Raw genomic sequence first — 23,945 nt, forward strand, 5'->3', positions numbered from 1 at the left:
ACCTCCTACCTCTCCGATGCTTTTCGGAAAGGCAGGAAGAGACGACGATGTCTGTGTAGTGGGCAGGAACCTCAGTGTACCCGAGGCGCTGGGCCCTGAGCCAAAGTCCAACTGCCGCCCTCAACCACAGATTGTTTCCTTAGAGGAAACTGATGGGGTTGGGTGGGGTTGGAGGGTCAGAAGGGGAGCTGGGGGCCTACCTGGGAATAGCCAAGGGGTGGAGCCAGAGGGATTTAAAAGGAAAGCTACGAATTACAGGACCAAGGGCCTGCAGAAATTCAAACCCAGATATGCGTCTCCCCCTTTATGTGGGTGTGGTTTTGTCTGTACTTTGGTGTGAGGGAAAACTTGTCACCTAAGATCAGTTTGACATTCGGACCCCTTGCTTCATGTCTCCCAGCTTCCTCCAGTCATGCTTCTCTCACGCGTCGCCCCCCCCCCATTCTTCCTGTGCCTGTGACCAGACTTCATGTGTTGAAACTATCGCAGATTTTGGCTTCCTATAGTTCTTCCTGTATAAACTCCACCCCATCCCCCAGGAAAGGGGAAAAATTCTCTGAATGTTTGGTGTTTGGCTGCTTGGAAATTTTCTTTCTCTGCCACCTGCTGGTGATTGCTGCACTCAGCATGTGGGTCGCTGATCCTCACACCCTCAGCCCTGAACCTGCAGGTACTCTGCCCCTACCCCCCAGGCTTACTCTCTGTGCAATTACCACGAAATACAGAAGAAAGTTCAGTTCGCTTTCATTTCTGCAGGGCAAACGGGATTGCTGCTTTAAGTCTGCTTTCTGGGCTAGCTCTTTTGGGGGCAGCTGCGGTGTTGGCCACTGTTGTAAAGTTCTCTCTTACCCTCGTGTCTCTCTGTAAATATGCATCTGTCAACATATTACACTTTGTGTTTGTGTTTAAAGAAGGTGTAATTTGGTGAACAGAGCCAGGAAATGAATTTCTGCTCTTAAAATCATTTGCTTGGAGACCTTAGAGTGGTGTCTTTCCTTCTAAAATACTGACGATCATCTCGCCTCAGCCCTGCCTTGGAGCAGTGTTGTGTGAGTGGATGATTTCCATGCCTTAGGGAAGGTGCTGGAGAACATAAGGCGCTGTTACTAAGACCATCGTGTCCTTGCTGTTACCACTCCAATCACCCACAAATTCCCCCAGAGATGGAGCTGGCGGTCTAAAATAAAAGATAGTAAAATCGACCTGAGAGAAAATGAAATGGCCATTTTACTTAGATAACCAGATGGGGTCTCCTGAGGAAAGGAGTGCAGTCTATCTAATGAAGACGTCGTGCCGTCAGAGGCACTGAATCTGTCTGGTTTCTACAGGGTTCAAAGATTAGGGCCTGGGATCGTCATGCCATTAATCAATACTGCCTTTCCACCTTTTCTAATTGCCATAGACTGGAGAGCGTCAGTCCCTAGGCACCACTAATGTACTATATTGATCCTCAAGTGAGGAAGATTGACCTTCAGATGAAGCAAGAAATCTGTTTCCCTGACGGCGAAGCCGCCATGCCTGGCAGTCTCCACTGGGAGGAGCCAGCAGGCCAAGATCTCAGTCAACGTAGGGGGCTGCGCCACTCAGCTTCCAAGTTCCCTAGGCCTGACCTGACCTCCGGGGAGCTCACTGGTAGTGACTGGGAAATCTTCAGCCTAGGTTTGACAGCATGACAATGTATTTATTTGATGTCACCCATGTGACTGGTGCTGTAACAACTGAAGGACAGAATTACCTGTGGCACAGGTGTGGGTCCGTAAATGTCAGGTGCCACCAACACCTCCGTGTTGGGGCGAAATGCTCTCTGAATGGGATGCCGGCCAAATCGGACAGCACCACTGGGTCTGGCCTTAAAAGCTGCCTGCAGTCGCACCCAGTGGGGTGATTCACAGATGGCACAGCAAAGCCTAGGCATTTGCAGGGAAGGAGAAAGCTTTGTAGCACGCTGGCATAGCCTCCCACCCCACCCTCTCAGCTGAGGAGAGCCAAGGGGACGGAAGGTTAGCAAGAACCCAGCTGTTGAGGAAGATTCAGTCCGGGGCAAGGTCCCTCCAGGTTGGCACCTAAAAGCCTTCAGGGCCACATATAGGACACTTCCTCCCAGATGTTTGTGTTGGAGCAGAGAAGTGACCCATTTAATGACCGTGCTGGCGCTGACGGGGCACCCCTCTTCCTAACTCCCTCAGTGACCTCTTGTTGGCAGCCTGAAGTCAAATGCTACAAGCCAGGGTTGTGCCCCAACCAGAGTCCGTTGGTAACCATTTACCAGAACACCACTAGCTCGGTTTCAGCAGGGGCTAGATGTAACAATCCCATAGAGCCCATCAGCCAAGGGCTCAAGGTGATGAAACCAAAGAAACATCCTGACTTCTCTGACCTATGATCCAAAGATCATCCAAAGAATGGGAAGAGGGGTATGTCCAGTGTCTCAGATGCCTTTATGTAGAAAAAAGGGTGAGGGCCAGCCAGCTGGAGCCAGAACTGACCAGGGGCCCCCTGCTGTAAAGCCAGAAAGAACTGCAGAACAGCCCAGCAGTCCTTATAAATCATTCAGCCCAAACAGGATTGAACAAGTTAAGTAACTAATCCCTTGGCCACATTCAACACTTGAAATGTGAGCTAATTAAAATAAACACCCATGGTTTTAAAAATGGGAGAATTTATTGTGAATCACCTTGCTAGGCCAATGGGGGGACCCACCGAATGCTTCATAGTAGGGATTCATCATTCTCAAACTGGAGTCCCGTTAGCAGGCCAGGGTGGGGATTTTTCTCTGGTGGAGAGGAGGCTTAGAAAGCATCATAAAGTACAGATCTTGCTGGGACGCGCTGATGACAGTCCTCACTTAGGTGACCCCAGAGAGGAAGACTGGAGTTGCACTTGGTTTCAATGACTCCTATCTAACCGCTTTCAATTTCACCGAGAGCAAAGAAAACCAATCTCATCACCCACAAACCGAAACACCTCTTCTTTCTAAGCACTCCCCAAGGGAAGAAAGCTGTTGGTCAGCTGCACGGCAAGGTATTAAGTTTTATCAGGACTGACCATCCTTAAAACCCCGAACATAAGTATCTGAACATAATACTCGTTACTGGGTAGCACAGGGATTGTGTCAGACTCTTAACCACCCCGATGACTAACAAATGGTCTTGTTTGTGAAAGACACACACACCAGAAAAGCATACACCCAGCGCAGGCAAATGGTTACGTCTTAAACCCGTAATTATGTTTCCTGGCAAAATGGTGGCTAATGAAAGCCACGTGTGCTGGAATAGTGGCAGCCTCCAAGATTCCTGCAGGCTCCGCGGGCCCCAGAGGGGGAGCCTCCGAGTAGCCAAGCAGCAGCCAGGCCTTGTGGATCGCCAGTCTGTTGAACTCCTGTTTTCTTCTCCAGAAAGCTTTTTCTTCTTCATATATGAAAGGCCTTACTGGGGAATATGCCCATTCCATCCCATAAAGGTACTTTGTTTCCAGGGCACTATTTTTACTGATGGATCCCTGAAAAAGTTAGGTAGTCTGCGGATGGTTTCGGAGTTTCCAAGTTCTTATCGAATCTAAGGTGCCAAGCGGATTCCATTATGCAAAAAAGGTCCTCCCTTAAAGGACATGCACACGAATATGAAGCTGTTCAAAAATAACACGGGGAGGGGGCTTCACACAGTTTAGTGGGATGACGTCATGGTACAGAAGAAGGTGGCTTTGCAATTATATTTCTAAATGGTCTGAACTTGTTCTTACTGCTGACATCATCTGGAAAGGTTACAAGGCCTCAAAGGACTGCCCCAAGGACGGCACGGCTGATCTCTGCTTAAACCAGACACAGAGCATCTGTCTGAGCTGGGTGGTCCTGCGTGGATGCCACCGTTGCGGGCAGGAAGCTGACAACAGTGAGCATCTCCCATGGTCCTTAGGCACCTTTAGAACTCGCCTTGCTGTTCTGCATTGTCTTTTGTGATTCGGCTTGGAGTGTCTAGGTACAAAACATAAGGATTTTAGGCACTGCTCACAGCAAGATGTGGAAGTGCCTCAAGAGTCCCTTTACTGTTTTCTTAATGAAATAATGACAGAGCACAAAGTCAACTCCAAGTTTGCAATCTACCTTAATAATAAAATTTTAAAAGACTTGCAAGCAAGGACCTTGGGTGTCCAGCCCTGGGTGTCTATGTGTTGGCTGGCTCTCTTCTCTGGCCCTTGGGGGCCAGTAGAGCCGGTCAAACTCTCCCAGGACGCCCCTGCCACTTCCTTGTGTCAGGCTTTTGCCCTTGTCCCAGATTCTTTCACCCAAAGGGGAAAAGTGGATAAATAAGTAATTTCTTATTTACATACATTTCTCCTAAGATTTAAATTGCTTTCCTGCTAGTATTTCCTGACATTTGAAGCCTGTGCGAAATACACAACATATGGGAACTATTTCCATCTGGCACAAAAGAAAATAAGAGTCTGCCTATATTGTAATTAGCTTCTAGACTTCACGTGTTGAGGCCTCATCCATGACTGCATTGGTTGATAAGCTGGGGTTTTGGGGGTTTTGGGGGGGGCTTTTGGATAATTGAATTTTAAAAATGTAGTGGTTACAACACGATGAAAGTTCAGCCTACAACTTCCTGTTTGGATGACAGGAAGAAGCATGTGGTGTTTTGCAATAGTAACAATTCTAGATCCTCACTGCCCTTAAAAATAACTAGACCAAAGGTGTTCTTTTTTCAGATACTCACAGCTTCTTTAGCAGAAGTGATGGGTCCCTTAGGTAACGGGATAGGTGTCGATGGTGTTATGGGGGATGACGGAACCGGCGGCAGCTGTATAAATTCTTCATCCTTCACCAGCAGAACTGAGAGTTGGGTTACTGATTTAAAACAGAATGGGTCTTAGATCTATAGTCACACTGCCGTGACCCCCAGGAACGTGTGACCCCCAGGAACGTGTAACCACCACCTCTTCCAGGACAGGATTCAAAAGGCTAAATCTGAAACCTAATTGCATAGAGCCAAATGTTAACCTAATATTACAATAGTACAATAGTACTAATAGTACTATTATTGTACTAATAGTACAATAAATAGTCCTGATTAAAGAACACCATGGTACTGAAGTTCAGTTTCATTAAGACTTAAAAATGGATAAATTGGGGCACCTGGGTGGCTCAGTGGGTTAAAGCCTCTGCCTTCAGCTCAGGTCACGATCCCAGGGTCCTGGGATCAAGCCCCACATCGGGCTCTCTGCTCAGCAAGGAGCCTGCTCCCCTCCCCCCGGTCTGTCAAATAAATAAATAAAATCTTAAAAAAAAATAATAAAAAAGATAAGTTAACTTATTTTCATATTGAAACCTAATTAATCAAATGAAAAGTAATAGTCTAACCTTAGTTCCCTTCAGTGGAGGTGCTAAGTCCACCAGCGTCTCCTTAGATCCATGAGAAGTAGGTGATTCCACAGGAACATCTGTTTTGGAAGACTAGGAAGAGAAGTATTTTATACGAACATCAGCTTTCTGCTATTCCTGCAACTCAACTTTTACAGTAGTTAATGCTTTCTAGCACAACTTGCTTTCCACTCACTGAATCCCTAACTTCTTCCAACTCTGCCCTTTAGGAGAATGTAGGAAGCAGGCCCCTGAAGCAGCAACTTAGCATTGATCTTGGAGTTTTGAGTGGCCCGCCCTCGAATGAGATTCAGTCCCGGGGTTGGGGTGCTTGGCTGGCTCTGTCAGTGGAGCATGCAACTCTTGGTCTCAGGGTTGTGAGTATGAGCCCCATGTTGGGTGTAGAGATTACTTTAAAAATAAATTTAGAAAAAAAGTCTGGTCATTAAGCTACTGATTTGCCAATTCTGGTCCGGTTTTCAGTCTGGCAAAAAAAAAGTTGCCTTTTCTCAGTTACTCATCAGCTTCTAATAGTATTAATACAACTTAGTCAAAATCGATATCTTTATCATTTTTGGTGTCTAATAATCGTAAGTTTGTCCGATTTATTAAAATGGTGGGTGCTGCTTAATAGAAGCTCCTGCAACAGGAGGAAAATGGAAGACATGGTATTTTGAGAACAGCCAGCTAACCTATCTTCAAGGATTACCATTAGATTTGAAAAGTAAATATGTCACTGCTCTTTGGAAATAAGTAATTGTTTTGTGTACTTGGGAGGGACAAGAGCTACATATATCCTAAATTATAGTATATTTAACTTGATGTCCCTAAATTCTGTACAGAACCTAGCATGCTACTTATTCTCATTCTGTATATATGGAAAACAGAAGTTTAAAAGCATGGACTAAAAAAAGAAAAAAGCAACGAATAAAATGCCTCGGAGCTTGTCATTTTGTCCTTAATTTCTAGGTCTTTCTCAAACATTCCAGAAAGCAACATCTGGCTAAAGTGTCTATGCCCCACTAGAATAATTCCGAGAACATAGATTAAGCTCCGAGATATTGTACTATCCCAAGATTTCCTTGCACCTGAGAGCAGTCTAAGAATGACAAATTTGGTCGGTCTTAAAGACCAAATATAGAGTAAGAACCAGGTAGGCTGCCTTTTAGAAGACGGTCTGGGTTCCAGAAGTGCTCCCACTCTCCCTAGAATCCTTCCTGGACAAAGCCCAAATCTGATTAGTCTCTGGAAATACGGAAAGGCAAAGCAAGAGGTGTTCCCCGAAGTGTATTTTTCATGCTGGACTTCATATCATTTCCCTTAGCTTGTCCAAGGAGTCGCTAGCATAACTAAATGAAAACGGATGGGTCCCCACTCCAGAGAACTTGGATTCATCCGCTACACCACACATGCAGCATCTTCCTCTCTCTTTCTCACTTGTGCAGATCCTGACTTAGACATGAAGCCACAAAGCAGAGAAGTGAGAGTCCCCTTCCGACCAGAGCAAGATGCTCTAGTGATTGGGCCAATCCCGGGTTTTACGGCAAAATGCCGGGGGTGGAGAGGGGGTGGCGGGGAGCTACTGAATTAAAGGCAACAAAAAATGATTAAGAAAGTGAGTGGAAGGAAGACAAAAAGTTTACATTCTAGACTGGCCTTTCGCCAGTTCCAAGTTAATAGGAATCTAGACAAATGAAATGGACATGAGAAACGAGGAACCATTCCATCTCAGAAGAGCAACAGGCTGCTAATGAAGACTAGATAGTTCAGGAGAAGGAATGAACTGGATCCCTAAATCGAGCTGGGACAAAGACAGTAAGAGCCCTATAGCTAGAGTTAGCTTTAGCAATTTTAATTTTTTTATGGAATTTTTAAAAAGATTTTAAAGCCCACTGGACCAAGTGCCAAAGGATACTCAAAAAGAAATGTCCACCCTAACTGCAAGAGGAAATAAGACATTTGTGGAGAGGCCCCAGTTATGGAAATCCAGATCCCGGGTACTCACCTCCCCACTTAGTGGTATCTCGATTGGCTCTGGCTTCACATCGATCAGGTAGAAGGTTCGTGACAGAAGCAACAGAGAAGGAGGGACGTTCTCCTTCAGGTGGAGGTCCTGCCACTGGAGATGGGAGGAGAATAACACAGGACACAATTCCAGCATGTTCAAACTGGACATGACCCAGCATCACCAACCACTTCCCTAGTTTCATCAGCTTCCCCAGGCACATGCTGGGGAGCAGCGGCAGGACAAGGATAAGAACACTAATCTCCTGGCTTCGGCACCAGTGGCTGGAGTCTGTAACCCCCCTCGTGACAGTGGGAGCCTCTCTTGGAGAGGGAGCGTTCCAGTCACCTCTCAAATCCACTGCGGATCGAAGGAGCGGAGGATCTTCTCTTGGACACAGAGCAGGTAAGGGGAAGAATAAATAAGCCTCACTCATAACCAAAGAAATTAAAATGAGAATGAGATGTAATTTTCAAGTACCAAATGGCCAACCTTTAAAAAAAAATAGACACATAGATATATACGTATATACATAGGTAGATAATACAGGTACGAGACAAAACTCATTAAGTAAATAAAATATGATCAATAACAATAAACCTGCCTTCTACTCCTATCCTTTAACCACCGTGTTTCCCTCCCTAGAACCACTGTCACTAGGTCCTTCGTACTCTTCCAAAGTATCCTGTGGATAAATAAACACACATTTGTATGTTTTTCTTCTCCACAAAAAGGGCGATATATACACACTGTTCTGTCCTTTGCTTTTTTTCACTGAAATATCTTGGAGATTGATTCATATCCGTGGCTGTGGAGCTGCCTCCTTTTTAACCATCCATAAAGGATCCCATTGTTGCATGGAAAGGCCATAATTTGATTATTCTCCTATTTATGAACTCTAGTCTATTTCCAGTCTTTTGCTATTATAAATGGTGCCGCAGTGGATAATTTTATAGATATGTCATACAGTACAAGTGAAATTTCTAGCTCAAAGTGAATGCATTTTTAAATTTTGAAAGATTCTGTGGAGGTTTTTAGTAGCCCTAGCCCTCAACAACACGGTGTGTTATCAAACTGATCTATGCCAACTTAACAGGTGAGTGTGATATCTGTTTTATCTTCTTATGAAGTTAAGATGTTTCATATGATTATCATCTTAGAGTTTCCCTTCTATGAAATCCCCGCCTGTATCCTAACACAGGAATTTCTGAGTAATACATAGTGCTGAATATCACACGTTGTTGGATTGGTATCCTCACTCCTTTGTGGGAAAAATGTACACTCTTTCAAGAAAGCTATTTGACAGTATGAATCCATTTAATATTCTATGTTCAAGAAATAAATGATTTTAGGGCACCTGGGTGGCTCAGTGGGTTGAGCCTCTGCCTTTGCTCAGGTCATGGTCTTGGGGTCCTGGGACCGAGCCCTGCATCCGGCTCTCTGCTCAGCGGGGAGCCTGCTTCCCCCTGTCTCTCTGCCTCCCTCTCTGACTACTTGTGATCTCTCTGTCAAATAAATAAAATCTTTTAAAAAATTATATAAAAAAGAAATAAGTGATTTTAAGAAACTTTCCCTACAATATGTTCATCTTCCAGCCAGAGCAGGTCCAACACGTAAAAGGAAATAGCTACCTGACGTGGTTTCAAAGTCACAACAGTGGCCCCTATTCCAAAATAATTTGTGTATGCTTTATAGAATTTCTTAGTTACAGGAATGAGAATTTCATTTTTTTAATTTATTTTTATTTTCTTTAAAAAGATTTTATTTATTTATGACAGAGAGAGATAGTGAGAGAGGGAACACAAGCAAGGGAGGAGCTGGAGAGGGAGAAGCAGGCTCCCCCGCCCACCGATATGGGGCTCCATTCCAGGACCCTGGGATCATGACCTGAGCCAAAGGCAGATGCTTAACTAACCGAGCCACCTGGGGGCCCCAAGAATGAGAATATTAATAGGAGATACTGCTTTGATTGAAAACACTGATGCTCTGGGTTGCCTGTGCTCAGCCGGTCAAGCATCCCACTCTTGGTTTTGGCTCAGGTCATGATCTCATGGGTCATGGGATCAAGCCCCACCTTAGCCCCACATCTAGCTCCGTGGTCAGCGGGGACTCAAGCATGCTTAATATTCTCTCCCTCTGTCCCTCCCCCAACTCATGTGTGCAGGTGTTCTCACTCTAAAATAAATAAATCATGAAAAAAAAAAACACTGATGCTCTTAGTTGAAATATGCTGTCAGTGGGAAAATATTAAACATCTGTTGCCAAAGCTAACACTTTATATTGGCTTGGGGTACTAACTGGAAAGTAGTCCCAGGTAAAGCCCTCAGGCAAGGCTTAGACCTCCAGATGGATTCACACACAACAGGCCTTGGAGTCAAGAATTTTGCCCAGGCCCTTAAAATACCCTGAGTATGTAAAATTCTAAGGTGGCCCCAAGATTCCTAGTCCCTAGTGTACCCACACCTTCTCCCAGTTATTCAAACATGAATCTAGGCGCTGCTGTGAGGGATTTTGCAGAAATAATTAGGACCCCAAGTCAGCAGATCTGAAAGCAGGAAGTTATCTGAGGAGGTCTCACCTAATCATGTGAGGCCTTTAAATCTGGAGCTAGAGTTCAAAAAGGGGAAGTCTGGGATGTGAGGCCTATGGGCGGCTAGAGTGTGAGAAGCTCTCCTTTCCTGGCTTTGCAGAGGGACGGGACCTAGAGGTAAGGAATGCAGGGGTCCTGCAGGGCCAAGGAGCCTGGGGCCGACAGCCAGTGAGGAAATGGGACCTCAGTCCTCCAGCTGCAAAAGACTAAATTCAGCCAACACACTGAATGAGCCTGGAAGTGGAGTCTTCCCCAGAGCCTCCAGAAAAAACACAGCCTGCACTTCTGACAGAACTTGTAAGCTGGGGTGCCTGGGTGACTCAGTCGTTAATCGGCTGCCCTCAGCTCAGGTCATGATCCTGGGGTCCTGGGATCAAGCCCCACATCAAGCTCCCTGCTCAGCAGGAAGCCTGCTTCTCCCTCTCCCACCCTCCCTGCATGTGTTCCTCTCTTGCTGTGTCTCTCTCTGTCAAATAAATAAATAAAATCTTAAAAAAAAAAAACTTGTAAGCTAATAAATAGGGTACTGTTTTCAGCCACTAAGTTTGTGATAGTTGTTTATGCAGCAACAGATCCAAAGGCGTATGTCATACGTTATCAACAATAGCCAAGTTATGGAGAGAGCCCAGTGTCCATCGACTGATGATTAGATAAAGAAGGAATAGAATAATACTCAGCTATCAGAAGGAATGCAATCTTGCCATTTGCAATGACATGGATGGAGCTAGAGTGTATTAAGCTAAGCGAAATAAGTCAGAGAAAGACAAATACCTTATGATCTCACTCATATGCGCAACTTAACAAAGAAAACAGATGAACTGCTTGGGGGAGGGGGGAAGGAGAGAGGGAAACAAACCAGAAGAAACTCTTAAGGATAGAGAACAAACCGAGGGTTGATGGAGGGAAGGGGGACGGGGGATGGGCTCAATGGGTGATGGGTATGAGGAGGGCACTTGTTGTGCCAAGCGCTGCGTATTGTACGTGAATGGTGAATCACTGAATTCTACTCCAGAAACCAATAGTGCAGTGTATGTCAATTAAGTGAAACTTAAAAAAAGAAAGAAAACTGATAGAGTACCCTGTCTCCATCAAAAATAAATCTAGCTTCTTCAGCGTCCCACTGCTCAATTAAAGAAGGCAAATTAGGTGGGACGGCTTGCCTGAAAAATAGAAATCAGAGTGAGGTCTACAAGGCACAGAGGACAGAGTTCTAGTGAAAAGGGCCCCGGAGAGCTGCGACTTGCCTCTGTGAGCTGCTGTCTCAGTTGTTCCTCAGTGAGACCCAGGGATCTCATCCCCCGGGCCCTGCAGGCTGCTTGCAGTTCTGACACACTCAAAGCGCTCACCCCTTCTTTGGCAATTACCTGGAAGTAACATAAAGAATGGTGTTGGCCCTTTTGGTTCCAGTTTTACTGAATCCCAAATTCCAACAAATCAGGGGCAACACCTGTCCTCTCGCTGGCTAAAGGTGCAGCAGCTGAAAATGAAGGGAATTCTGCCAACTGTTATTAACAGTATCAGAAATAGTCCCATAACTCCTCTCCAACACTTTGTCACCAAAGTAATCCTCTCCCCTCTTGATGCGTGTTTCCCCTTCAAGCAGCTTTAGGATTCATTAAAAAATATTCCACTTGAAAAGCTCTCAGGGTACCATTTGCTGGATATCCCAGTGTTGCCCTTCCCCTTACCATCCTCCTACCTCCATCTGGGAACGGCCCTAACTCTGGTCCACAAAACTCGCTCGATACATAATACGGTTTCTGCTTGGTGTGACCCAAAACTAGGGTACTTCTGGGACCAGTATTGTTTATTCCAAAATTCTGAAAGCAACAGCTGAAATCTAAATGAGGCCACCGGGATCATGCTTCCTCAGTTCTGGGAATCTTGCTCCCTCAGGCAGAATGCTTGAAAGCAGCTGATTCTGATTCAAGAAACATTCTTTCCATTTTTTAAGGAGTCTAATTAGTAGTTAACGATGCCTTTCCCCCATCAGATGTCTAAGCTGGGCCCTCCCTCCCTGCTTTACACCTTGCCACTCCTTCTTATCAGGTTAACTCACCCAGCAGAATATTTATGTCAGCACCAGCTCTGAGGAAGGGGAGCTGAGGTGTGAGGGCAGAGCCCTGTCCTCAGCAATGGAAGACTCAGGAAACTCCTGGGCTGCTGTTCCTTCCAGCGGGTACTAACTGATGTAGATTACTAAATCACTAACTGCTTATGAGGGCATTCTCCAGAAAAGTGCGTCAGAGTATGACAAACAACTCCTAAAATGAGTAATCCAGGTTCAGATTGTCATGGTAATGATTGTTTAAACTGCTCAGTGGTTTGCCAGAACCCGTCCAGCGACAGATCTAAGAGAAGATACTGCTCTTTATCACGAAGTCACCCTAAAGGATCTCCCAAGCCGGGCTAATTCCCTGACGGCTACAGTTCAGCTCTTACTTCATCGTCTGTTTTTATAGACTTTAGTTTCATCAGAAGTTGAAAGCGGAGCAAATTGTTGGTTCCAAAGGCCTGCAACTCTAGAAGCTTGCAGAGGGCAACCAGCTGAGGTCGATCTAGGTTCTCCAGGGTTAGCTGATCTTCAAAGAGTTTGGAAAAGCGAACTATCTCCTTTGTGCTGGGCTTGTGGCCTGTCTGGACCTAGGCAGTGGGACAAAGAGGTTCATTAAAATGTATTTTGTAGGGCTCCTGGGTGGTTCAGTCGGTTGAGCATTAGGCTCAGGTCACGATCTCATGGGACATGGAATGGAGCACCAGGTTGGGCTCTGAGCTCAGACGGGAGTCCGCTTGAGATCATTTCTAGCCCTCTGCCCCTCCCCCCACTCACGTACACTCTCCCTCTCTAAAATAAGTGAATAAATCTTTTTTTAAAAATTATCAATTATAAAATGTATTTCTTAATTTAACTTTCTCTGCAGACTATTTGAAATACACACCAAAGCCCGTTCATAGACTCTGTCTTACGTCTGGAAATGGGCCCTGTGGGACCAAGAGGCATAAGGAAGTCTCCAAGTCGGCCTAAGTCAACTGAAAAATCAGTAGTAGTTCAGAAGTTTGACTCTAAATCTACGGTTCTTTCCAAGAAGTTACCGACATCTTCAATACATGACTGCTTTAAGGTAGGTTTTTGTACACACTACTGTAAATATTTGCAATATTGTATGTGTATAACTTAGATATTTGCCATCAGAGACTGTGAACAATTTGGACGATCCACAAGGACATGAAACTTTCATATAACCGCCAGACTAGAAGTTGCTTCCACAACCTAGGTGTGTACCTAGAAGTGTAACCACAAGAGACTGACACCTGTTTGACATAGGAGGAGAATTGTATGGAGTCGTCTCCCAGCTTGGCCCTGTTCCTCCTTGCCATTTCTGTAATCGTTTCTTGAAGAAATTTTGCTAGTTCCAACTTCACAGCCATTTTCTTTTTCTGTTTTTCCTCCTTAATAACGGAAGAGGAGAAAGTTAATCAATCCTTCAGGATTACAACTTCTTAGATAAAGATGAGAGGAAAAGAATTGTCACCCTTGTTATCGTTCATCCCTCTTTTGCAAGTTAATACTATTTTCAAACCTAGTTAAATGGGTTTTGTGAGAACCAAATAAAAAGTAGTCTCTATCTGCAACTTGCCACCTTAATCTTACCCTTTATCTCTTACTAATACGATGACCATAAATATTTGATAGATCCAAAATATCCCCTCAATGGAAGGTTTTGTCATTATTTGGAATGAGATATTATCTCTTAGCCTGGAATAAACCATCTCAGCTGCTAGATGAGCCAGCACCTGATTCCAGAGTGGTCCCAGATTTTGTGTGGGCCACAAACAAAGAAAACTAGGAAATTAACTCTATGCTAGAGTAGCATATAACTTCAGTACAAAACAGATACAATTAATTATAATACACTGACTTAAGTGTTATAACAGATATGAACAAAGTACTACACAAAAGAGAATTAAATGTACATTCCTTTTATTATTATTATTATTTTTTAAGATTTTATTTATTTATTTGAATGAGAGAGATCACAAGCAGGCAGAGAGAGAGACAGAGAGAGAGGGGGAAGCAGGCTCCCTGTTGAGCAGAGAGCCCGATGTGGGGCTCGATCCCAGGACTCTGAAATCATGACCTGAGCTGAAGGCAGAGGCTTTAACCCCTGAGCCACCCAGGAGCCCTATTATTATTATTTTTAAAGCAATCTCTACTCCACAGGTGGGGCTTGAACTCACATCCCTGAGATCAGAAGTTGTATGCTCTACTGACTGAATCAGCCAGGTGCCCCTAAATGTATACTCTTAAGATATGATGTTAATGTGTACTTCTAAAACCTCATTTATTATCAGAAATGCAGTGTGGTAGCATTGTCAAAATAACTGTAGTCAGGGACATCTGAGTTGCACAGTCAGTTAAGCATCCAACTCTCGGTCTTGGCTTGGGTCGTGATCTCATGGTCATGAGACTGAGCCCTGCGTCAGGCACCATGCTCAGTACAGAGTCTGCTTGGGATTCTCTCTTCCCTTTCCCACTGCCACTCCCACTCATGTGCTTGCTCGTTCTCTCTCTAAAATAGATAAATCTTTTAAAAAAATTATAACCATGGTCAGGACTCGGGGATGGAGAGGAATAAGATTTTCTATGTTTGTTTTTTTTTTAAGTTGCCCAAGAGATTCTAATGATTAGCCAATCATAGCAATCATGAATTTTTAGAAAAATCTTAAAAGACTCAACCAAGAGGCACCTGGGTGGCTCAGTGGGTTAAAGCCTCTGCCTCCAGCTCAGGTCATGATCCCAGGGTCCTGGGATCAAGCCCTGAATTGGGCTCTCTGCTCAGCAGGGAGCCTGCTTCCTCCTCTCTCTCTGCCTGCCTCTTTGCCTACTTGTGATCTGTCTGTAAAAAAAAAAAAAAAACTCAACCAAAAAAAATCACACAATGCCAACGGCAATACCATCATTAGAACCCATTTAGTTATCCATTTCCTATATCCATATCCATCCATCTATTCATTTATTTATTGAGCATCTACCTTGCACTAGGTACTGGGGATAAATTGAGCAAAAACAGATAAGAATTCCTGCCCTCATGGGACATTTAGTCTAATGGGAAAGACAAACATTAGTGATTAATGATCACCCAGTAATTCCACAAATTAAAGTATAGCAAATAAGTACTACGAAAGAAAAATGCATGGGTTCTCTGATCTGACATAAATAGAAAGTCTTGCTTCTTCCCACCCCCCACCCCCACAATTTCCTCCCCCCACCACACCACCTCTCTCTCTCATTTTCTCATTTGCTTTAGTCCATGGAAAGAAAGAGAGAGAACGTATCTTCTAAAGCTATAGCCATGGTGTGTATGTATGTATATCTGGGGAATGAGCAGCGTTGAGGAATGAGGAATCTTTAGATAAATCACTTCCTTTCTCCCCCACCTTCCTGAATTCATGAACACATTCCCTGGAATCCCACAGTATTAATTCTAGGTCCTGATTATCTTAAATGTAAGTAAACTAAACCATTGCCAGTCAAATATGCCAATTTGATTCTATCCCTTACATGTACCTCTAATGTATCTTCAAGTTTTTATTCTTAATGCCACTTTCATAAATTAATCCTCTCCTGTGCTACTGTAATATCATGCCAGCCAGAAATCGGGGAAATCCCTCCTTTGGCCCTGTCCTCTTCGATGCTTTTAGTCAGCAAAATCGTTTTTTCTAAAATACACATCTAACTGTGTTACCTATCCTCTGCTTAAATTTACCTTCCATTATTCATCATGGTCAAAGGCAAAGTCTAAATTTCTTAGAGTGGTAGACGATTTCCAACCTGACCCCAACATATCACTTCTCTCTCTTCCCTGCTCCACCCACAAAGAAGCACTCAGTGTCTCAGATTATGTCCAACTCTTTCACACAAGTAAGCCATTTTAAGTGCTACTCTTTCTATCCAAAAAGCCTTCCAAATGTTGCAGCAAAATTCTACCATTCTTCTAGTCTCGGTTGCATAGTTACCTCTTCTAGAAAACATTTCCTGATCCGATTTAAAAGTTGTCCTGTTTGTCTTCTCATCATGTGGTTGTGCCTTCAGACCTTGGTCCAGTAGAGTGGCACAGAAGGGAAGGAACAAAGGGGCCCCCTAGTTTTCCCAGTCTGTCACCATCACAGTGACCATCCAATGAGGAAGTGTCTTCTCCAGGACTACTCTCAAGTATGAAAGGGTCTGTCTGGCTAAATCATCCCCACTGTTCAACTAGTCACTGCAATAACAGCTGATTTTTTTCCCTATATTTTTTTAATGGTGAAAAACAAGTTAAATGCAATGGAAAGGGGATCATTTTTTTCAACAAATGATGCTAGAAAAACTTGGTATCCACACATAAATAAGAAAAAAATGAATCTAAATCCCGGTGTTCCACCTCTTACCAAAATTAACTCAAAATGGGTCAGAGACTTAAATGTAAAACTCAGAACTATAAAACTTTTAGAAGAAAATGTAGGAGGAACGCCTGGCGGGCTCAGTCAGTACAGCATGGGACTCTTGATCTCAGGGTCATGAGTTCAAGCCACACATTAGGTGTGGAGCCTACTTAAAATTAAAAAAAGAAAAAGAAAATGTAGGAGAAAACCTAAGTGACCTTGAATTTGGAAACGAGTTTTTAGATACAACACCAAAAGCATGATCTGGAAAAAAAAAATACTGATAACTTATATTTAATTACAAAATCAAAACATTAGCTCTGTGAAAGACAGTTAAGAGAATGGACAAGCCACAAGCTGGGAGAAAATACCTGCAAGACAAATATCTGTTAAAGGACTTGTATCCAAAGGTATTAAGAACTCCGAAAAGACAACAATTAGAAAATGAACACCTCCATTAAAAAGTGGGCAAAAGACAGATACATCCCCAAAGAAGACATACAGGTGGCAAACAAGCATATGAAAAGATGCCCAGTATCATATGTCATCAGAGAATTGCAAACTAAAATAACAATGAGAAATCACTTCACACCTATTAGAATGGCTGATATTCAACGCACTGACAACACTGGAAGCTGAAGGGAAGGGAAGAATAAGAAGGGAAGACAGAGCTACGGGAACTCTCATTGCTGGTGGGAATGAAAAATGGTACAGGGACTTCAGAAGACAGTTATTTTTTTATGAAACTAAACATAGTCTTACCATACAATCCAGTCATTGCTTTCCTGTGTATTTAGGAATCCAAAGGAGTTGAAAGCTTATGATCATAAAAAAACAAACCCCTGCACACAGATACTTATAGCAGCTTTATTCATAATTGCCAAAAACTGGAATCAAACACAATACTCTTCAACAGGTGAACAGAGAAACACCCCCTGGCACATCCATACAGTGAAATACTATGCAGTGATAGAAAGAAATGATCCATGACAGGATTACGCACTGTATGATTCCAATTCTATGACATTCCGGAAAAGGCAAATCTATGGAGACGGTGCTTGCCATTGGTTGGGGGAGGTAGGACGAACAACAGATGATGCACAAGGCATTTTTAGGGCAGTGGGTGATGGTAGATACCATGACATCATGCATTTTTCAAAACCCAAAGAACAGTACAACACAAAGAGTGAAGCCTAATGTAAAGTAGGAGATTTAATTAATACTATCTAGATATTGGTTCTTCAATTGTAACAAACAGATCACATAAATGCAAGACATTAACAACAGGGGAAATGGGGGGAGTATCCAAGACCCTCTGTACTTTCTACTCAATTTTTCTATAAACTTAAAACTAAAGAATAGAGCCCATTAATTTTTTTTTTTTTTTTAAGTTAAAAAGTCCTACATACCTTTTTGGATTCACTTTCAAAAGTTGATGGCAACATCTCTGGGAAGAATTTCAGAAATGCTGGTAATAAGAATTCCATGAAGGGTACAACTATGAAAACCATAAATGGAACCAGGCGGAAGAAATCAGCAGAAGTCCTCAAGAGCTAAAGAATTAAATGCATATGCAATATTCATTATTTTAGGACATGCCCCAAACAAATATACATAAACCAAAAACGCCTGCCTTGGTCCTTGAAGTGTTAAAAACCCTAGACAGATTTTCTGCAGCTGTGTATAAAATGGAAAGGTAGGGTTTTCCTTTTTACCATTGCTCTGAAGTAACATCTATGAGATACCTTCAAGGAAATCTATGACGATCAAAACATATTGCTGGCACCATCTATTGTTAGCTTTCATCTATGTTAGCGGTCTGTACTTTAATAGCATCTGTCAAAAACTGATTTTTCAAATGCATATACTTAATATATTAGCACTACTTTCTATTTCAGGTGCACAGATCAAACCGGGAGCTTCTCAACCCCTTGCGGAGATCAGAATGCAATTATAACCACTTTGTAGGCAAATATGCACAAATCTCAAGAATCTTGCCTTAAGGTTGTACAGTAAGTCCATTTCAGACAAATAATAAACTCCGGAAGAAACTGTGGTTCTCACCATCAGTTACTATTCCTACTTTGGGATTTTTAGGATGAATTCTCAAGTGAGTTTAAAACTTGGTTCCCGAATAGTTCAATTTAACTTTACATTTTCTGTCTCAAATATGATTCGTGCCTACCCTTCGTCTCTCTCGTCTGGTCAGCACCTGTCCGTGCAACAACCTCCAAACCATTCTGGCAGCAACTTTGGTGTCAATCCATAGCAAGTAGAATCCATTGTAATAATATTTAAGTTCATCCATAATTCTTTGTCTATAAGATCGCTTTTCTTCCTTGATCTTCGTGCCAGTTCCTTCTGCGGGCTGGGGGCTTGTCGCCTGAGGCTTTTTTGGGGTTTGCTGCAGTTGAGGTTCACCAGGGACCTCTTGTAACCAGCAAGTTGATGTGTGCAACTTCTGTATTATTCTAGCTCGTAGGTGAAGTACTTTATTGCCTGACTGATTAGAATAGGAGTACTTCTTGCTTACACAGTTCTTGATGTATGTTTTATTTAAATGGGAATCTGGCAAGTGAAGAAATGCAAATGATGGGGAATAAGAGCTGGTAGGATGGACAAAATAGCTAGGGAATCTGGAATAAAGAGTTGACATCCTCTGAGTTGAGCACATACTGTTACCAACTTAAAAACTAAAGAAATCAATATTTATATGGTTAAAATAAAACAGCAGATTTTAAGCTATATTTTAAAAGCAGATGATATTCACAAGTGAAGGAAATATAACTTTTCACCCCAGTTAAGAACAGTGTCACTTTATGTTTGAGTGATAGACTCTATGAGAAATATTAATAAGTTAATTCCTAAAAATAATTGCTATGTTACAAGTTAGAAACTCTGGAATTATTCCTGTGCCGGGGGCCATTCTAATCTCTGAACTGTTTCAATTTTAGTATATGCGGTGCTGACGTGAGCACAAAACTCTGCAACTATTAATTTAAAAATCTAACAGCAAACATTTCCACCAGGGGTTGTGTTTGAGAGTGTCATCTTTATCTATTATCATAAAACAGGTGGAACACTTGCATCTTTGGTTACTCTGCTGACAACAGGAATATTGCTTGAATAAAACACTTCACAGCCTCTGTGGAAATTAACCAAACACATAATACTGGTTTATCTGTATGGTGCCCGTGGACTCCCTCAAATGAGAGACATTTATGTCCCAAATGCCCTTCACCTACAATTCCCTAAGAATGTCAGGAATAAGAACTAAAATTGGGCACCCCAGCTGGGGATCTCTATATTCTAGTTTTGCAACAGCTCACAATCTTCAGTTAAATTAGCACATCAGATTGTTTGAAAATAAAAATAAGACCCATCTAGGCAAAGAAACTTCCTGGCAAAGACATTTCTTCTGGCAAAGAGATGGCTTTTCCATTCTTTCAGACTGTTTTTGAAGCATGCCAAGATAAAACACTTTTTGAAGGGCCAAAAGGGAAAATGTACAATGTATCTGGCACATAGTAAGTTTTCAGTGAATATTCTTTAGAATAAATAAGTGATAACAGGTCTTACAAGCACAGGTATATGCCCAGGCTTGGCTTGTTTGACAGCCATTTTGCTCATTTTTCTATCTAAGGGCCCCATGTAACATTCATCAGTTACAGAGGTGTCACTCTTCTCTCTTCCCTGTGCCATACATCTAAAGATTACTCAGCCTGAGTTCTAAGGCATATAGAAAATAGGGGGTAAGTTTAAATACAATAAAATGTCAGCTTCCCCAAAAGCAGTAGAGTTAAAGCCAACAAAGCTTTCATTTGTTTTGGAACAAGCCTATCTTTTTACATATATCTTTCTGGTCTAGAAGTTCATATAAATATTGCAGGGTAAGTGGGGATTCCATGGCTTACCTTGTCCGGATAATAGCTAAGACTGTTTTATAACTGTAGAAGGCCATACTTAATATTTGTCTCAACTAGTCAACACCGGAACCTAGACAGAAGGATTAAGTAAACAATTCAGTATTTTAAGAACACATCAATCATAAAGATACCAGGATTTCAGTTTACACTACTGCAGAGGTAGAAAATTTCCATATTCTGTTCAAGGTGTAAAATCTCTCTCAAGATCATTTCCAACAGTCATGAATGTTTTCTCAGCTTGGATTTGAGAATTGTACTTTGAGTTCCCAACAAATAGAAATGATCTCTAACAACATGGTGCTCATGATAGTGATATGGTCTTTAAAGACTTTTTAATTTCTGATCAATAACACCTAGTAACCTACTTGAATGGTTGCCAGGTATTTTTTTTTTTAAGATTTTATTTATTTATTTGACAGAGATCACAAGTAGGCAGACAGGCAGGCAGAGAGAGAGAGAGAGGGAAATAGGCTCCCCACTGAGCAAAGAGCCCCATGTGGGGCTCTATCCCAGGACCCTGAGACCATGACCCTAGCCAAAGGCAGAGGCTTAACCCACTGAGCCACCCAGGTGCCCCGGTTGCCAGATATTTAAGAAGTTAAGCAATACACACTTATTTGTAGCCTAAAAATACAGGTAGGATAAAATATCCTGGCTTTGTTTCAGTTAGCTTTTTCCCATACTTGGCCAAGTTGCCCCAAATTTTAAAGATTAAAAGCAGGGGTACCTGGCTGGCTAAGGTGGTAGAGCATGCAGGGTCTCAGGGTCTCAGGGTCATGAGTTCAAGCCCCATGTTGGGCACAGACCCTACTAAACAAACAAAAAAAGTATTCACTGACCACATTTATGTAGCAGTGAAGATAATGCATGGTACCTACTAATAATTCAAGTGGAGGTAAATCGGTTTCCTGTACTGATGATTCTCCAAAGAGTCCAAACTGAGCTATCTTTAAACAAGCTTTATCAAAACCTTTCTCCATCCTGTAGTCCTTTTCAGCCAAGGGCAGCAAGGTGTTTTTTGGTAGTATCTCTTAGCGTCAACTTTGCTTTCCTGCAGCTGGAAAAGGCGCAGACCAGGGTGCTCTCCTGGACGGAAACCTCAACCACAGAGCTGACATTTTGAACGGGTGTTCAAAGAATACTTCGGAACACCTAAACCCAGGCTAAGGGAGGGTGGTCTCCTGCTGGAGGCATGCCACACCCCTCAGGCGGTTAACCTGCTCTCTGGCCCCTGAGCACTCCCGCCCGGAGCGGTGGGTAACCACTTCCTAGGCGGGGACGGCCGGGAGCCCCGCCTGCGCCTTCGCGCCGCCCACGCCCACACGCGGGGCCCCAGGCTCTCCCGTTACCTTGCTTCTGGCCCTTGACGACACAGGGGCAAAACGCGCCGTCGGCTTTTGTGCACGCAGTGTGTTGGTGGACCGTGTTTGAGGCAGCGGGGTGTGGGGGGGGGCGGTTCTTTGTGTTTGGGTGCGGGGATGGTGCAGGCACGGGGAGGACAACCTTGTTGGCGATCCAGGTTTATGGAAGGAGGACAAGGAGAAGCTGGACGCCGGGTACGGAAGAGAAAGGAGGAAGCGAAGCACGGAAGGAGGGGAAATGGAGGTTGAGCTCCAAAGCTGGGGGGCGGGCAGGGGCACGAGGTCATGGGCTTAAGGCGAGTGCGGTGGGGAACTGGAAGCTGTCCGGAAACCTGGGCCCTGATGGGAAGAGCAGGATGCGGAGGGAGTGGGGTCCGAGGAAAAAAGGCAGGCGAGGTCCACCAAGTAACAGCCTAAGGACTTGGCCCGCCTACCCCTACCTCCTCGGGCCGGCTCCCCGGAACGGCTCCCTCAGTCCTCCAGCCCCTTCCCAAACCCCCCTCGCCCAGCTCCCCAGCTAGAAGGGCCCCAGGCCAAGTCTCTATGGCTCCACCTCTTTCCTACCCCGTTACGTCACTCTGAGTGACGACACCACCCACCAATGAGCTCTCAGATTATGGGGCGGGTGGGCGCCCCTCGGTGCGGGAGCCCTGGAGGTAGCCAAGGTCCAGTTCCCACCGGCAAAATGACCTCTCTGTTGGGTTCAGTTTAAGCAGACTCTGTCCTGCGACAGGGGGCAAGACTGCCGCTTTTCCGCCTGTCTCCACTCTCTGGCATGTGGGCTAACGTCCCCGAAAATGCTCACTGAAGGCTAGATTAAAGAACCTTTCACCCTACCGATAGCGTAATATGCCTGATAGTCGCCATGGTAACCATTTTAAAGTCACGAATTACATCACTTTGATGTACTCTCCCCACCACCCCCTACAAATCAACAACTGCCGGGGTTGGGATGGCGCGGAGAGCTCTGCGGAGAGGGAGTGGCAGAAAGGGCGGGAATAGTTAGGAAAACATCGCTTTCCCTTCTCTGGGGACTAAGAGTGGAATGCTGTGAAATCCTCATATGGAAATCTGAATTCCACTAAAGTAATTTGCTTTATAAATGCTCGCTTAACAGGTATGGTTTGTGATAGTAGTTTGTGGAGAAATCTCAAATAACAGTTAAGATATATATTCTAGCAACTGTGCGGTGACGTAGGTACTCCAGGTTGAGGGCACTTCAGTTCCTAGGTTGGGTAACTGAGCCGTCTTGGAAAAGTGATAGATATAGAAATGTTCTCGCTCTCCTGCTATCTCTACCCATCCGTTTCATCTGGCTCTAGAAAGAAAACAAAATGTTTAGTGGACCCACTTGGGCTACCAGACAACAAGGAATCGTTTTCACAGGGAGAGTATTTAACACGTGAGCTGACCACAGAACTCACTCATCTGGGCTGCACGTTTGTAAGAATGAAAGATGGGAATTCAGTTTCAGGTTTTGTGTTGTTGTTGTTGTTTATGTAGACAGCTTTTAATCTACAAAGCATTTTTCGGCTAATAACCAAATAGATCAACCTTGTTAAATAGGCAGAACTTTTCAGTTTGGCCACTAGAGGGCCCTTTGTGCATGTTGGATGCCCGAGTTTCCACATAAAGGTCTCACTTCACGTTCTACGTTTACTAGAATTAACAAAATCTACAAAGCCTTGGTCTCTCTCCCTTTCCTTTCCTGAAAATTTCCGATGGCAAATTTTGAGCTTTAAGAGTCTAGATAGTTATAATTTTCACACTAATTCCACAAATTAATCACCGTACAAACATGAACATGTACTTTTCTGGAAAAGATCATAAAGATGCAAAAATATGCCTTTCAGTTCCCTGGGAGACATTTTATACCAGGAAATCTTATTCATGCATTGTATTCATTTACAAACAGGCACAGTAAAATCATTAAGTATTCATAAACCAGATGAATGATTCCAAGCTCAGTATTGGAAAGATGAGCTAGATTTTCTACAACAGTCAGGTGTCAGCAATCCTATTCCAAAAAGGGAAGGGTTAAGAACCTTCCTGTTGAAATCCATTCGTTCAAAGCAATCTTTGCTTTCTGCTATCAGGTCTGGCAATTTTTTGACTTTCAAGATTAAGTGATGTATCATGTAAGGAGTTTTGGGATATAATCTTTGGAAGAGAAACAAAAAATTCCTTTCTCTTTAACTCTAGCCCTGGGAATTGTGTTAGATTGCTGTCTTAATGAATTGTTTGCTCATTTTGTATGAAGACGACAAAGTGTGATCTGAAC

At 43.5% G+C, this 23,945-nt stretch overlaps 1 protein-coding gene across 2 annotated transcripts; it reads right to left on the reverse strand.

The window, feature by feature from the left end:
• Positions 1–22,139, reverse strand: LETM2 (leucine zipper and EF-hand containing transmembrane protein 2). 2 transcript variants are annotated; one of them, XM_045992233.1, is made up of 11 exons: positions 21,653–22,139; positions 20,292–20,373; positions 18,563–19,013; positions 17,787–17,930; positions 13,267–13,404; positions 12,397–12,597; positions 11,199–11,318; positions 7,365–7,478; positions 5,360–5,452; positions 4,716–4,817; positions 1–3,970 (listed from the first exon to the last, which is right to left on the reverse strand). In XM_045992233.1, the coding sequence occupies exons 2-11, from the start codon at positions 20,336–20,338 to the stop codon at positions 3,908–3,910; spliced, it is 1,473 nt and encodes a 490-aa protein (XP_045848189.1). In that variant the 5' UTR covers positions 20,339–20,373; positions 21,653–22,139; the 3' UTR covers positions 1–3,907. The 2 variants fall into 2 exon arrangements, with proteins under 2 accessions (XP_045848189.1, XP_045848198.1); XM_045992242.1 differs by lacking the exons at positions 18,563–19,013; positions 21,653–22,139 and having other exon boundaries at positions 20,292–20,375.
• Between the last annotated feature and the right edge of the window lie 1,806 nt (positions 22,140–23,945).

Source organism: Meles meles, chromosome 2 (assembly GCF_922984935.1).
Source record: "Meles meles chromosome 2, mMelMel3.1 paternal haplotype, whole genome shotgun sequence".
NCBI classification, from domain to species: domain Eukaryota; kingdom Metazoa; phylum Chordata; class Mammalia; order Carnivora; family Mustelidae; genus Meles; species Meles meles.